Below are 16,024 nucleotides of genomic sequence, written 5' to 3'. Positions count from 1 at the left end.
GTTTTCCAACACAAAAGTTGGAAAAGAGAGCAATCAAAGCCAGCAAACAGGTAGGCTGCCGAGCAAAACCGGCCAAGTTACCCAGGCGTCAGCGATCATTCTCCCGGGCAGCAAACCCAAAATGATCGGTCGGAATCCAACGGTTCGGAAGCAAGGAGCGGGAGGGAGAGAAAGACACTCCCCAAGCGAAAGTTCCGCTGGGGCAAGAGAAGAGCTGCCGGGCTACAGCCCCGAAGCAGGGGGGAAAAGGCGGCCGGAGGAATCGGCCCAGGAATGCCCGGAGGGACGCCTCGGAGTCGGCCGGCTCTTCCTCCCGGCGCAGATCTGAGCCAGCAGCCCCAACTGTATCATCGCCATGTGGCTCCCGGGCTTCTAGATTTGTATTGTTTTCTAATGGTTATTTAAAAACAAATAAATAATGCAAAAACAACAAACAAGAAAGCCTGCCCCCCCCCTTTTTCCCCCGCTTCCCCATCCCGCCTGACTTTCTTTGCACGGTGGATTGGGCAGCGCCGGGCGAGAGAGCCGACTTCTTGGCCCGCGGCTGGTGAGGAGGAGGAGGAGGAGAACCTAGGGAAGGACGAAAAAAGGGCTGAAGGAAGAGTTCCTCCAGAGGAATCCCTCCTTCTCTCGCCCCTCCCTCCGCTCTTGGCGAGCCCAAGGGGAGGCGAGAGGGAAGAGCCCCTTTCCCTCTTGCGGGGGCGGGGATGGGTGGGTGGGACGGATCTGCTTAGCTCCGGAGAACATCTGACTCTGCTTAGTGCTGACTAGCCCAGCCGTCTGTGTGCGGGTGTGTGCCTGCGTGTGTCGGTGAGTGTGTGTGCATGAGCGTGCGGGGGGGGAGGGGGGGAAGCCAGAGAAAGGCTCGCTGGCGTTGCATGAGGACACTGCTGCCGGGGCCTTTTAATTTTAGGCATGAATGCTGAGAGTTGCGTGTCGTTCTGCGACCCGGCGGCTGCTGCCATGGATTCCTTCTACAACGCCGCCTCGCAAGGCAGCGTCGACGGCTCCTCGCCTTTTAGGGCATTTCCCGGCAGCAGCGACAAGTTCAGCTCCGCTTTCCTGGCCAGCAAAGGACAAAGCTTTGGAGACGGCGGCGGCAGCAGCAGCAGCAATAGCCCCAAGCGCCGGAGCCGCTACAGCCAGCCGGAATGTCCGTCTCTGGACGGCAGCGGCGCTCAGCAGCAACCGGCGCTCTCGACCGCCACCGCCGCCGCCGCCGCCGCCACCACCGCCGCCGCCTTTAACAAGTACCACTTGCAGCAACCGCCGCCGCTCTACGGGCAGCGGGGCTCTTGTAAAAGCCCCCCGAGTAGCAACCTCAAGCTTCAGGACACCAGCGGCCACAACGGAGCCCTGCAGCTTTCTTGCTACGGTGAGTCGCCCGATCGGTCGGGGCCGGGGCTGATGGGGCAAGAGGTTTAGCCGCTCCTCCATCCGGACCGGGCACGGCTTTCTGGGCTGGGAATCCTGATGTGCCTCTTTTCACGGGGTCTTAAAATTGGGGCGAGGATATCTCCTTTCTCCCCCTCCCTCTTTGCAAAGCAGAGCGGTGGCAATTCGGGGCTTCCTTCCGGATTCGTTTGCTGGAGTGGAAGTCGCTCGGCTCCCCGACGGGAAGCAACCGAGGCAGACGACCGCTTGGGAAGGAAGGGGCATCGCCAAATCTCAGGGAGGAAGCCTCCGAAAGGCCGCCCCCTGTCTGATTGCGCGGGGGAGAAGGAGACCTGCACATGGCCTAATTTAGTGGATTCACACTCTGTTGAGCTGCACATCCCTTTCTGGGATTAACAGTCCACTACTGTAAATTTGATAGTTTTGCGTGTAATTTAAAACAAAAGAACGTGAATATTGATTAATATATTACTTTATATAACTTAGTTGTTTCTTATTTTCTGACTGGAGAAGCGTAGCTTGGAAGTAATTTCCTGAGGCTGGGATGGAATTTATTTCAAAATTACGTATTCTCTTTCAGAAAGAAAAAAAGACTGTGAAAGTCTGGAGGGATGTTGGAGGCAGGCACAGAAAAGACATTTTATTTGCGTGGTTCATTTCTAATCACGTGGCAAAGGTTGACTCCTAATTCTGTTTTGTTCCATTTCTCCTGTTCTGCCCAAGTGCCTCAGAAGAGCACAGTGATCACATATTTAGCATCCCCGAACAAAATTCTCCCTGTTTCCTGTTAGACAGCGCAAGTCTTCGGCCCTGAACTTCTGAGCGCCACCCGCAACGTTTTGTTAAGTGGCAATTAATTAGGCGCATGGAATTCACGAATCGCTTATTCCGGATTCGTTCTCGTTATATGTTAAAGTGGTTAAAATGGAAGGTGTTTGCTTAGGCGGCTCTTCTGGGAGGATACATTAGCGATAAGGAAAGTGAAAATGGGATTATCTTTCTGAAACTTTCCTCCGCCAGCTCCCCCCCCCCCTTACAAAAACATCCTTAAATGTCACCTCAACCGTCTTTTCCTTTCAATTCTGAAAAAAGTCTGTGCTTGGAGACAGGGGAAATAAATCAGCTTTTTAAAGTTTGTGATTAGCGATCCTAAATATAAATTTAGGATGGAGGTAGATAGACAGATAGATAGATAGACACACACACACAAACATGTAATCCTAAATATACATTTCGAAGCTACATCCTATTTTCAAGAAAATGGTTTAGAATTTGGGAAGATCTCTTGATTGGCAGGAGATGTGATCTCATGTGCCTCCTCCTTCTTCTAATCAGTACCATCTTAAATTTTACCAATCGCTTTAAGGTCCCAATGGCTTAAGTCGGTCCGATCTGCCTGGGCCGCGATCAATACCAGAAAGGATTAACTGGAGTTATACTCATTTCAGCAACCTGCAAGTTCTTGCTTGCTGGAGTCCTTGGCTGCTGAGCTTTGATCCTGTACTCACCTTTAACACTCCGCCACCACCCAGCTCCTTTAGCAGCTCCTGACTTTCACGGGGAATCGATCTAACCACGGCACCGCAGCCCGCCTTTCAACATCTTTGTCCCTGCACCCGGTTTTGCTTTTCCTTGCTGCGTTTCCTAGCTTGATACTTTCGGGAAAAAATTTCTCTCGCTGTCTTTCCCTACCTCACTTCCTTGCTTCCACAAACAGCCGTTTCGATCCTTCTAAGAAGTTTGGGAGTCTGGGAGTGTTTGGATCTAGAGGAGAAGCGATGGGGGCTGAGGTTATGTTAATCAGCCATCCATCCCTGGAAGAGCAAAGAGATCCGCCTGTCTACCTAGTTTTCTGGCTTCACTCAGTCCCCTCGGCTAACCAGCCAGGTCCCAGAGTCCAACAAAATTCTACCGAATTTCCCTCCTCCTGTTCGCTGTTCGAGGAGGAACGTCGGAAAGCACTACAAAGCCGGTTGCTCAATTGCGCGGCCGACCAGGCGCCCAGGATCGAGTGTGGGTTAGGCTCTGGGACTCAGCTAAGCTGACCAACCATACAGCGAAATAAAATTTATCAGGGTAGTCCATGTTATGTAAGAGAAGACTTTTTCTCCGCAGTGCCTTTTCCAGAAATGCGTTGAAAAATTGACGTGCATATATTTTCTTTCTGTCCACCTCCACCTTGACTAAGACCTTGACAAGACGTCTCCGTCCCTTCCACCCACGCTTGCTCACCCAATCACATTGGGAACGGAGCTACGCCTGCTTATTGACCTCTTTGCAGTCCAGTTCAGCCGGCCGATCTCCAGGGGAATGGGTCCATTAAAGTCAAGCTAGGGAGTCGGAAAACGCAGGCCATGGAGCCTTCAATCATTCTCCTTCCAAGAAGGAGGTTTCAATAACTGGTTTGATTGCAGGATGTCCTCTTCACTTTCTTATGCAGGGCAAATGTAGCGGTAAGCAGGTTTCTTCCGCAAGCGGGTATTTAACTCCCCTGAAAATTGAAAAGGGGAGCTGAAGCTGAAATCTCTTGGGGCAGATCAGCTCGAAGAGGGAAGTCCCAGGACCCACATTACGACCCGCTTTTGTCACTCGAGAAAGGGAGGAGAAACAATCGGCCCCGATTCTGGTCTGCCTTTTAAAAAATGTCCCCCTAAACAATGGAGCGCTGCAAGGTGAGCCCCAAAGGGACCCCTTCAAACTGAGAGCGACGGGACAGGCGTAGTGAACTCTACGCGCGCCCATTCTCCAGCGCGGAACTCCGTAAAAGGCGGAGAGGGAGGCTAGGCACAGGCGGGCAGAGCCCTGTATGGCCTCGGTCAACCGGCGCCAATAGCTAAATATTCACCTGCACCGGAAGATGTCTATTACTCGCCACTTTTCCCTTTGGCTTTCGAGATGATAAATTGGGAAAACAGGGCGGGGGAAGGAGGGCCTCTCATACGGAAATATTCCCGACACCTGGCCTGGATCTGTTCTGAATAATCATTTGCGCGGTTGGACGCCTCTAATAGCTCTGCGCCGCGGAATCAGCTGATTCTAGCCCTTGTGTCTGAATCTTTAAACCAGATGCTTGGGATCCGAGGCTGCGATTGCCACTCTTTGATGAAGACGAGAATGACCATTGAAAATCAGACGTTTCTTGCTCGACCCGATTGTGTTAACATCGAGGAATGCGCAATCCCTAACCATATCTAGCGAAGTCACACGAATTTAATTTCCAAATTAATTAGTGTTAATGTTCGGTATTATTCTTATAAGGGGTAGTATTCGTGCTACTTTCACTAAAAATAAAGAAACCAGGTTGGCATCATAACCGATCATCATCCCTTTCAAAGTCCCCGTCACCTTCTCCGTGATTCTTGTCTCTGGGGAAAGGATCCGTTAAACGAGGGTGGCCACAGCGGTAAGGATGGCTATTGATTAAATGCTAGCAGAATTTCCAACCACCTTTCAGTCAGAGGCGTATTTTCAAAGCAGAGCTCCGTGGCGTTGTGTGTGATGTGGCTTGAGGGACGAGGCAACTTAATGGGAACCACCTGGATTTGTGGGGATAATGAATCACAATAAGGAATATTGATGAAAGAATAGTTGCTGATTAGCATGAAGAAGAGGTTAGGGAGCGAGGGCTGCCAATTATGGACTCATGAAGTAGATTGTACTTCCCATCAGAGATAAACCGGCCTCGATGAGTCTCCAGCGTTGGAAACGCAGCCCTGAACGTAAATCGGAGCAAAGCGTTCGTTTGGAAGGGCCCATATCGTGGCCGGGGGGGGGGGGGGGGGGGAGAAAGAGCCGAATGCGGTTTTCGCACGTTCAAAAGCTAAATACACCCGCACACGGGCCGTTTCATCGGCTTTGCTGTGGCAGCTGGAAAGCGAACATGCCCACTGTTAAAAGCGCTGGCGTCAAAGGCAGCTTTCTCTAGGGAACGCGAACAACATTTTTCCCTGGACCGAGCGTCTGCAACCACGGCTCCAAGTCTGCCACCGAAGCCGTTTGCCATGCGTGGGCCCTGGCAAGGACCGTAAACGGCAAGAAACACGAACTGTGGCGCGAACTGTCGTTCCGGTTCACCAGCACGCAACAGGTTTGCCAACTCCCGTTTGCCTCGCCCGGCTTCGGGCTTCCTCCGAAGAGGAACTCCCCCGGGAGGCCGTCTTCCTTTAGAGAAGGCGGCAATATCTGGGAGGGGGAACAGGATGGAGAACCACGGCTCCCACGCGAAACCCTTACAAGGAAAGAAGCGCCTGGAAAGCAGCGGGGCTTCTCGGTCAGTCTCTTTATCTCTGGCGACTGCTGCGCTGGGAGGCCGCGGAGAGATTTCGGCGGTCCAAGCATGGAGCAAGAATCGCTCCCAGAGTCCTAGACACGCACTTTTTAACTGGACTTCGGGAACATGAGGGAAGTCAACCTTTGCGGCCTGCGGCACTCGGTGCGGAAGAGAGGCCCGTGGTTTCCCATGGGGTTGCTTGATATTCGGTACGGATCTTCATCTGGCCGGGGCCCACCGGCCAACCCCTCCTTAACATTCCAGCTCAAGCCATTGGCGTCAAGGGGACCTCCTTCCAGAACGCTTGGAGTCCTCCAGGAATTTGTTCCCCGCCTTTTTCGTCAAGCGCGGCGGTGAGACCCAGCCTGTGTCTTGGCTCCTTCAGCCAGGGCCGCAACTAGGGTCTATGTCACCCGGGGCAAACATGGATTCCGCGCCCACTTTGGCGCCCCCCCCCCAGGGCTCATTTTGGCGCCCCAGCAGTGTGGCGCCCGGGGCACATGCCCCGGTTGCCCCCCCCCCCCAGTTGCGGCCCCGCCTTCAGCCATGGGGAATCGAGGCGGCATCCTCAAGGGAAGCTTTTCCAACACCCCCCCCCCCCCGTCGTGGTTTATAAGGCCCGTTATTGTCATGTAGTTTTATACAAGCTCGGATCCCCCAGACCTCCTGCGAACCTGCAGGAGGTCAAAGCCTCGCTGATGGCCTCAGCGCCATTTGGGAGGACTTCAACAGCGGCTGAACTCTGCAGATCGACTTAGGTAGAAAGGCGTCAGTGTGGAATCAGTTCTTGGTAGGCATTAGTAATTCTATCCCCCCAGTGAGGAATGATAAGGCTGTGCCCCGGGAATAAACGCGCGGCAGGCAGTTAAGGTCCCTTGAGTCTGCTTAAGAATTGTCCCTCTTCGCTGGCCCAAAGCCCCACACTATTGTCCGCCCTCTGTTTCACCTCTTCACGTCCACGTTCAGCCTCTCCAGCACTGGCGAAGGGTGGGTGGATCTTGAGTCTGTCTTCTCAATGTGCGGCTAGAGAAGGAGGGTGTTTTGGCTGCCCTCCAGGCCAGCTTTACCCTCATGGGTTCCAAAAGACAAAAGATCCCTGCAAAGCAGAGGCTGAAAGATCCCTGCAAACTAGAGGCTGGCCTAGAGGATCCCCTTCAGAGTGTCTGCTTTATTTCTAGAGTTAAAAGATGACTGAAGTGCCTCCTTCGACAACCAAATGGATTCCTTCATGCTTTCCCCTTACCTTTTCAGAACCAAGGGAGTCACATCTGTTTAAAAGGAGATTAATTTTAGCTGAAGCTCAGCTTGATTGGAAAAGGAGTGAATCCTGAGATCAGATGAGAGGAGGAGGAAAGTGTCTGAAGTCCCTGTCTGACAGAAACAACCACATACTTCCTACAGATACAAATAAAGTTTCAAATGGAACTGGTGAATTGAAACATGTAATATATAGGCTTATTCAGAAGTTTCCACGTTTGTAAAATTGTACCTGATAATAAGAAATGTGCATAATAAGCACTGAAAGACAGGCCTTTAATTACCCCTTCATAATTAGACCATTTCCTCACTAGTTATTTAGTACTTTTTACAAAGTAATTCCACTGTTGCGTAAATGGAAAACCAATTTTCATCTGATAGATCAGCCCAGCAATGGTCAGATGAGGCTATAAATCACAAGCAAGGAAATAGCACCTCTTCCAAGAGGACTGATTGATACAAGTAGGTGCACATGTGTGGATGCTCTACCAAATGCAGTGAGTTCTAACATCCAGTGCAAATAGTGTCTGATTTCTCCACCTCTATTAGGTTTCTGTTTGTGAATGAAATGTGCCTGCCTAAGCATCTCTGAATATGCCTCTTTTCTGAATATGGCTCTCTGAATTCCCTTGTATCAAAACGACTGTGGATTGTGCATCTGCAAACTGAAATTGTAATTAAGGGGAAAACTTAGCTGGATATTTGGTTAGAAGAGGGTAGAAGGGAGGGAAAGCTCCCTCATGTGACTTGTGGTGAAGTCTGAATTAGTATTTCTCCAACTTGGAGCTGAGATAAATTGTATTTTTCTGTATTTAAATACATTGCCCTCTTAAAAATGGTTCTGGAAGGGAAGAGGACATCTGGGCAGGCAGGAATGCATGCATGCTTGGGTGGGGATGCTCTTTCAAAGCAGGGTGGGGGATAGAGAGAGAGAGAGAATGTGCCCCGGGTTGTTTGCTCACTGGAGTAATAGAAGAAAAACTGCTTTTCCTGGCATTCGAAGATCTAAAAGTTCCAGGCCTGGCAACTCCTAATGACCTGTTTTCTTAGAGAGGGAATAACCAGGCAGTCTATAAAGCAGCATTGTTGGGAGTGGGAAGAGACTGTCTGCATAGAAACCTGAGGAGGGTGGCAGTTTTTCCAAGTGACCTTTCAGAGAGTTTGAAAACAGCTCACAACTGAAGGCTTCCATCCGGGGAAAGATCTTGCAGGACAAGAATCCCTACCTCCATTTAGTTTCTGCTGATGGGAGTATCTGCTGAGCTTCCTTTCCACCAAAGGGCACTTTTTGCCCCCCCCCCCCCCATTACGGTTTCTCTTTCTTGGATGGGACACGCTGTCCAAAAAGCCAGGGGAGCTTTACTGCTGGACTAAATCAGTTTGAAGGTCAACACTTGTGCCCAACATCTTTGCTTTGCGTTGTTGTTAGAGTGATGGAATACAGTTCTCTACTATACTGACTGCACACAGCTAGGCTGAGTTCACATAACACATTAAGTGAAAAAGCTACTTGGCCCAGTAGTATATTGTAAGAATGCAGCCAGTATAGGTAGTTTCTGGTTCAGTATGTTGTGTGAACTCAGCCAGTTCGGTAAATCACAGTTTGACTAAGTGTGGCTGGCCTGAGGTGTAAACCCAGTTACCTCCCATGCATTAAAAAAATAATAAAACTTGTCCACAGACTATTGACATAAATAACCATTGTTGTGGCTTTCCTGCTCTGGTTGCTTATTTGTTTCTTGGGCAGCCTTCTTCCATTGGCCCACGTATAAAAATCAGCTAATTCCTTGCTGGCGTGAGAGTCCTGAAACAGAATTGGTCTTGCATCCCTGTGGCATCAGGTGACATTATAAGGTCAGAAAATCAGACATAGATGGATGAAACCACTAATTTATGCAGTCTGATTTACAGCTCTAGCAGGCCCACCAACACACCTCAGCCCCTCCATTACCTAGCAATCAATCATACTTTACATAACACTGAAAGATAGCCTTCTGGGCCTACCCTTAATGGAGAAATATCACTTCCAGCAGATGGGATAGAGAAGATGTCTCTGCCTCTTTTAACTTGGCTGCTCCTTACCTACTGAAAACAATAGAAGCAGTGGAACAGTTTCAAGTCCAGGAGCTTATTATAAAAGACATGAGTCCATGGCCATCACTCCCCAAAGAAGTTACCAAAACCTCAGTGGTTGACAGAATCAGTTACTTCCTGAGCCTATACCATGCTTTCCCAACATGATGTCCTTCAGATGGGTTTGGCCAATCCCATAATTCCAAGACAGAACATAACAACAAAGGGTATGTTGGATAGGAATTATGAGAATCCCAATACCACTGGAAGGTGCTAAATTGGGGCAACTAGCTACTTTCCTACTTAACAAAGGATTTAATTTGCTATGACAGAACTGTTTTTAGCAATAGCCCCCTCCCCCACATACATACACACTAGAAAATGTAGCTCTGGATTTGGACCAATTTTTGCTGCTTGATGGTTAGAATAACGAAGCACAGTGTGGCAGGAAGGTGGTATATACGTCACATAAATAAAGTCTCAGAACTCTGGGTTGAGTTTTTAGAGCAACTTTATGCAACCTGGTAAATGAGTTGGAGTAAAATGTCTGCTGTATCCAGACAGACTATCAGGATGAAATAGAACTTGAAATAAAACTTATCTGAAATGCTTCAGGGATAATGAGTTAGGGCTGCAATCTTGGATTATCCTTTAGACTACTTTTCAAATGATGTTACCTATTTGGGAATTACAATCATCTGTGTGGAACCAGATGGTCTGAAGCTTCAAATCTGGGCCTCTCTTATTCTACCCTCACCTTTGCACAAGTCACACCAAGCTGCGTTGCACTAACCAGCAAGAAGAAAGTTTAAACAACACAACTTAGTGTATTTTCACTGAAGTTTAAAGCACTCTATGAAACTGCAACATCAAAGTCCAACATTTCCCCTATTTCATAATCCAGAGGTCCATCTAAGTAAATAAGAATTTACTTGCAACTCACAGAGAACTGCTCTGAATTGCCTTACCTGAGAATCCCAGACTCACCTTTTGGTGGGACTGAGGGAAGACTTTTCCCTGAAGACCTTAAAGCCTTGTAGGGTTTAGAGGAGCAAAATCAGTGATCAGGATTTGCTGAAATTTGAACCCCCCCCCCCACACACACAAATGCTATAATAGATTCAATTTTCCCTTTAGTTTCATTAATTCTCAGGTTGCTTTCTTACTAGTAAATGATAGCATCATATACACTGAGCCATTGCTGTGATAATACCTTAATAATGAAGACAGGCCACTTCCTCATTAGTGAGTTAAGAGTTTCGTGGTGTCAGCCTGCACTGATACAGCGGTAGTGAAAACTGGCCTTATATCGCTATACCCATGGCTAGATGATGCTAGAGTTCCAATCGAAGCAAATATTTGTAGCTCAGGGTTGAACTGCGGAGTCCTTGGTGCTCTCTGAGCCTTGTTGTTTTCTTGCAGATGTTTCATTGCCAGACTAGGCAACATCTTCACTCGCTCTTTGCACTGAAGATGTTGCCTGGTCTGGCAATGAAACGTCTGCAAGAAAACAACAAGGCTCAGAGAGCACCAAGGACTCCACGAAGCTAGAGTTACCATAAGTGACTAGAATTTGCCCCAGGCTTTGCGTCATCATAGTGACAGTAGCAGGACCCTATAAAACGCTACAAATCTCTAGTGAGAAAACGGCCTGAGACTTTTCCCAGCCATGCGATGGTAATGAAGATAGGCTCTGGGTCGACAGCAGTTTGGCTGAATGATGCTATAAATTACTAGAGCAGAAATGCCCTATGGGCATCTGCGGTGTCCAGAGGTCGAAACTTCCCTGATTCTGTCTGGACTTTGAAGGCTGTGACTCCTCTGAAAGAATCAGGCAACGACAAAAACGTCAGGCGTTAGCATCATTTCGGGGAAGAGCGATATCCCGGATTAGCAAAGACTGAAGTACCCGGTCCAATAGTAATGTTCCCACAACGTGCTAAACCTCCCTCTGCGGAGTCCAATTAGGCAGCTGGGCGGACTCAGCCCATTGAAAAAGAGGCGATTGGGGTGGAAGAGTACTACCGCGGGCTTCGCTCTCTGTTCTGCCCGATTTCCAAGCCCTTTCGGTTCTCCCCGCGGCGCGAGAAGCAGCTGCGAGCTGGCCCGCCCCGCTGCCGCCCTTGGGGGATCTGCATCTGCCCTCACAACGGGACTGAGCACAGGGGCGGGTCCCCCTTTCCGAGCCAGCTGGACGGCCAGGCTCCGAGGCTGGCAAGTCAAGGTGCTGCGACCGGGCGGCGGCAGCAGCTTCTGGTCGGAATCCTTGCAAATAGGATGAGCTGCGTCCCTCAGCCAGGTCCTGCACAAGTGATCAGAAACGCGCTCAGGCTTGGTTTGAACAAAAACAGACTACAGTACTGTAAATTATTTTAAATACATTTACAGTGAGACTCTAAGCGTGTCTACTCAAAAGTAAAATCTGTTAGGCTCCTTGAGATTTACTCCAGGTAAATCCGTGCAGGATTTTGCAGCTTTACATTCTAAAATAGCTAAATTACACTGCCCTTTGTTCCTTGTGTTATGATTTCACTTCTTGCATTTTTTTTCCTTTTTACATCTAATGAAGCAGAGTCTAATTCAGGAAAATTCCTCAATAAATATGAGAACTTTTAAACATTCACAGGACCCTTTGCTTTTGTTTCCCCAATCTGGTGCCCTCCAGAAATTTGAACTGCAATTCCCAGAATTCCTAGGGAACATAGTGACTGACCACTATAAAATTATGGTCCCGCTGATTTGAAGGCCACCAGGCTGGGGGAGGGGAAGAGGAGGCTGCTCTATATATTTACTTGGGAATTCATTGTAATATACTCAATAACATTTGAATTTCATAGAATTAACTTCCACCTGTATGGGCCTTGTGCTGTGCTGTTCCCTACACCTTTAAAAAATGCTGGATATGACTAATCTTGAATCTCTGTGATTTACTTCTTTGTCACTGTATAACACCAGACTGAGCTAAACCCAGAGGCTTAGTCCAATGGGATTCTCTTCAATATAAATGTTAGGTAAGATTGTAGACCGGGCATTTGCTGCAGTAAACGTTATAATCTACTCTGGAATTCAGTTAATAAAACATGTACCACACAAGGGAAAGGGAAAGGGAAAAGAAATAGGGCTGTTCATGGCCACAGACATTGCTTTCCCGTTGGGTTTGCTGCTGGTTAAAAATGGTACTTCTGTCTCCTTGACCAAGAAAACTACTTTGAGTAAAATGAAAAATGGAGTCCCTATATTTTGTTTCATTTCTGAGATTTGTTTTTGTGCTCTTTTTTGGTCTCAAAAAAAGAAAGTGATTGCCAAATATCTATTTTAGAAAATTTAAAGAATTGTGCACATAATCTGCTTCCCAACCTCCCAAATAATTCTCCTGCTTCCCTGACACCAATTACGTTAGAACAGGCTGGCTTTGCATCTTTAAAATAACTTTTACCTTCCAGATCATGCCAATGTATGCTTACCAAATGGTTCACACCTGCTTGGAACTGAGACTGGATGTACACAGGCAAGTTAAAGAGGTAATATAATCAAAGGCTATTTCCTCTGTGGTGATTTATGACATCGCCTAACCATCATCGGTAACGAAGAAACCCTACTGCCACAATTATGGCTAGATGACTGTATAAATCACTACAGAGGAAATGAAATATTGGGGAGACTGTGCTACTAAATCAGATTTTAATGCTTTTCCATGTTTTGTTTTATTTAATATTTTACAAGTAAAAAAATAAACGTAAGGGAAAAAACATCTGATGTGAGCTTAAAGAATTGTTTAAACAACAGAGAAGTTTTGGTGGCTTGTGCGCTAGGATTTGGGGACTACTTGCTTGTTTGTTGCCATATTCTGAAATATGACTGCTGTTGATCCACTGAAGTGACACCATTTGTGATAGTACCTCGTTGTCACATGAATGTCTGTCCCAATTTTCCAAAAAAAAAAAAAAGAAGTGACCAGGCTAAGGAAGGCTGAATTAGCCTCCCATAAACTTGTGTGAGATTAAGTCACAACAAACTCCTTTGGAATGCACATGTAAAATTATCAGCTCAATGTATCACCTGGAGGGTTGAGGAGAAAAAGCCTCTTACCCACCCACCAAGGCAAAGTGCAATTCATTTCAAGCTGCAATGTTTTCTACCTTTTTAGAGGGATTTTCCCAAAATGTGAATGCTAACAGCCAAATAGCAATATCATGTTTTTTGTTTCTAATCTCAAATCTAATCAATGGGAGAACATTTTAGAATATTGGGTAATCAGCTGGCACATGAAGACCTAATCAAACTTGACCACTCTTACCTATTAAAGTCACTCTGCTTAAAGTGAGAATGGTATGAGGTTCTTAGTTATTAGGATTATGTGCCATCAAATCAGTGTCAACTCTTAGTGAATTTTGTTGTTTATTCGTTTAGTCACTTCCGACTCTTCGTGACTTAATGGACCAGCCCACGCCAGAGCTTCCTGTCGGTTGTCAACACCCCCAGCTCCCCCAGGGATGAGTCCGTCACCTCTAGAATATCATCCATCCATCTTGCCCTTGGTCGGCCCCTCTTCCTTTTGCCCTCCACTCTCCCTAGCATCAGCATCTTCTCCAGGGTGTCCTGTCTTCTCATTATGTGGCCAAAGTATTTCAGTTTTGCCTTTAATATCATTTCCTCAAGTGAGCAGTCTGGCTTTATTTCCTGGAGGATGGACTGGTTTGATCTTCTTGCAGTCCAAGGCACTCTCAGAATTTTCCTCCAACACCACAGTTCCAAAGCATCTATCTTCCTTCTCTCAGCCTTCCTTATGGTCCAGCTCTCGCAGCCATATGTTACTACGGGGAACACCATTGCTTTAACTATGCGGACCTTTGTTGTCAGTGTGATGTCTCTGCTCTTAACTATTTTATCGAGATTTGTCATTGCTCTTCTCCCAAGGATTAAGCGTCTTCTGATTTCCTGACTGCAGTCAGCATCTGCAGTAATCTTCGCACCTAGGAATACAAAGTCTTTCACTGCTTCTACATTTTCTCCCTCTATTTGCCAGTTATCAATCAAGCTGGTTGCCATAATCTTGGTTTTTTGAGGTTTAGCTGCAAGCCAGCTCTTGCACTTTCTTCTTTCACCTTCATCATAAGGCTCCTCAGTTCCTCTTCGCTTTCAGCCATCAAAGTGGTCTCATCTGCATAACTGAGATTGTTAATGTTTCCTCCAGCGATTTTAACTCCAGCCTTGGATTCCTCAAGCCCAGCATGTCGCATGATGTGTTCTGTGTACAAGTTGAATAGGTAGGGTGAGAGTATACAGCCCTGCCGTACTCCTTTCCCAATCTTAAACCAGTCCGTTGTTCCGTGGTCTGTTCTTACTGTTGCTACTTGGTCCTTATACAGATTCTTCAGGAGGCATACAAGATGACTTGGTATCCCCATACCGCTAAGAACTTGCCACAATTTGTTATGGTCCACACAGTCAAAGGCTTTAGAATAGTCAATAAAACAGAAGTAGATGTTTTTCTGAAACTCCCTGGCTTTTTCCATTACCCAGCGGATATTGGCAATTTGGTCCCTAGTTCCTCTGCCTTTTCTAAACCCAGCTTGTACATCTGTCAATTCTCGCTCCATGAATTGCTGAAGTCTACCTTGCAGGATCTTGAGCATTACCTTACTGGCATGTGAAATGAGTGCCACTGTTCGATAGTTTGAACATTCTTTAGTGTTTCCCTTTTTTGGTATGGGGATATAAGTTGATTTTTTCCAATCGGATGGCCATTCTTGTGTTTTCCAAATTTGCTGGCATATAGCATGCATTACCTTGACAGCATCATCTTGCAAGATTTTGAACGGTACAGCTGGAATGCCGTCATGTCCTGCTGCCTTGTTATTAGCAATGCTTCTTAAGGCCCATTCAACCTCACTCTTTAGGATGTCTGGCTCTAGCTCACTGACCACACCGTCAAAGCTATCCTCGATATTGTTATCCTTCCTATACAGATCTTCTGTATATTCTTGCCACCTTTTCTTGATCTCTTCTTCTTCTGTTAGGTCCTTACCATCTTTGTTTTTGATCATACCCATTTTTGCCTGGAATTTACCTCCAATGTTTCTAATTTTCTGGAAGAGGTCTCTTGTCCTTCCTATTCTATTGTCTTCTTCCACTTCCACGCATTGCTTGTTTAAAAATAATTCCTTATCTCTTCTGGCTAACCTCTGGAATTTTGCATTTAATTGGGCATATCTCCCCCTATCACTGTTGCCTTTTGCTTTCCTTCTTTCTTGGGCTACTTCTACTGTCTCAGCAGACAGCCATTTTGCCTTCTTGGTTTTCTCTTTCTTTGGGATGTATTTTGTTGCCACCTCCTGAACAATGTTGCGAACTTCTGTCCAGAGTTCTTCCAGGACCCTATCTATTAAGTCCAGTCCCTTAAATCTATTCTTCACCTCCACTGCATATTCCTTAGGAATATTAGTGAGCTCATATCTAGCTGCTCTGTGGGTCTTCCCTAATCTCTTTAGTCTGATCCTAAATTGTGCAATAAGAAGTTCGTGATCTGAACTACAGTCAGCTCCAGGTCTTGTTTTTACCGACTGTATAGATGTCTGCCACCTTTGGCTGCAAAGGATGTAGTCAATCTGATTTCGGTGTTGTCCATCTGGTGAAGTCCATGTATAAAGCCGTCTCTTAGGTTGTTGGAAGAGAGTGTTTGTTATGCAGAGTGAGTTGTCTTGGCAAAATTCTATCAGCCTATGTCCTGCTTCGTTTTGTTCTCCCAGGCCATGCTTACCTGTAATTCCAGGTGTCATTTGACTGCCCACCTTAGCATTCCAGTCTCCCATGATGAAAATAACATCTCTTTTAGGCATGTTGTCCAGTAGGTGCTGCAGATCCTCATAGAACTGCTCTACTTCAGCTTCTTCAGCATCTGTGGTTGGGGCGTATATTTGGATCACTGTGATGTTAGATGGCTTGGCCTGAATTCGAACTGAGATCATTCTGTCATTTTTTGGATTGTATCCAAGCACTGCTTTAGCCACTTTACTATTAATTATGAAG

The 16,024-nt window shown here is 47.0% G+C and overlaps 1 protein-coding gene across 1 annotated transcript in view; it reads left to right on the top strand.

The window, feature by feature from the left end:
* Window positions 1–915: 915 nt before the first annotated feature.
* ALX4 (ALX homeobox 4) overlaps window positions 916–16,024 on the top strand; it is a 72,030-nt gene continuing 56,921 nt past the window's right edge. Inside the window, exon 1 of the mRNA XM_063293278.1 lies at window positions 916–1,375. Within this exon, the coding sequence (XP_063149348.1) occupies window positions 916–1,375 (460 nt within the window). The remainder of the gene's footprint in view (window positions 1,376–16,024) is intronic.

This window comes from Candoia aspera, chromosome 1 (genome assembly GCF_035149785.1).
Source record: "Candoia aspera isolate rCanAsp1 chromosome 1, rCanAsp1.hap2, whole genome shotgun sequence".
Classification (NCBI taxonomy): Eukaryota; Metazoa; Chordata; class Lepidosauria; order Squamata; family Boidae; genus Candoia; species Candoia aspera.
The sequence above is the reverse complement of the archived record's forward strand: the minus strand, read 5'-3'. Positions and strand labels throughout refer to the sequence as shown.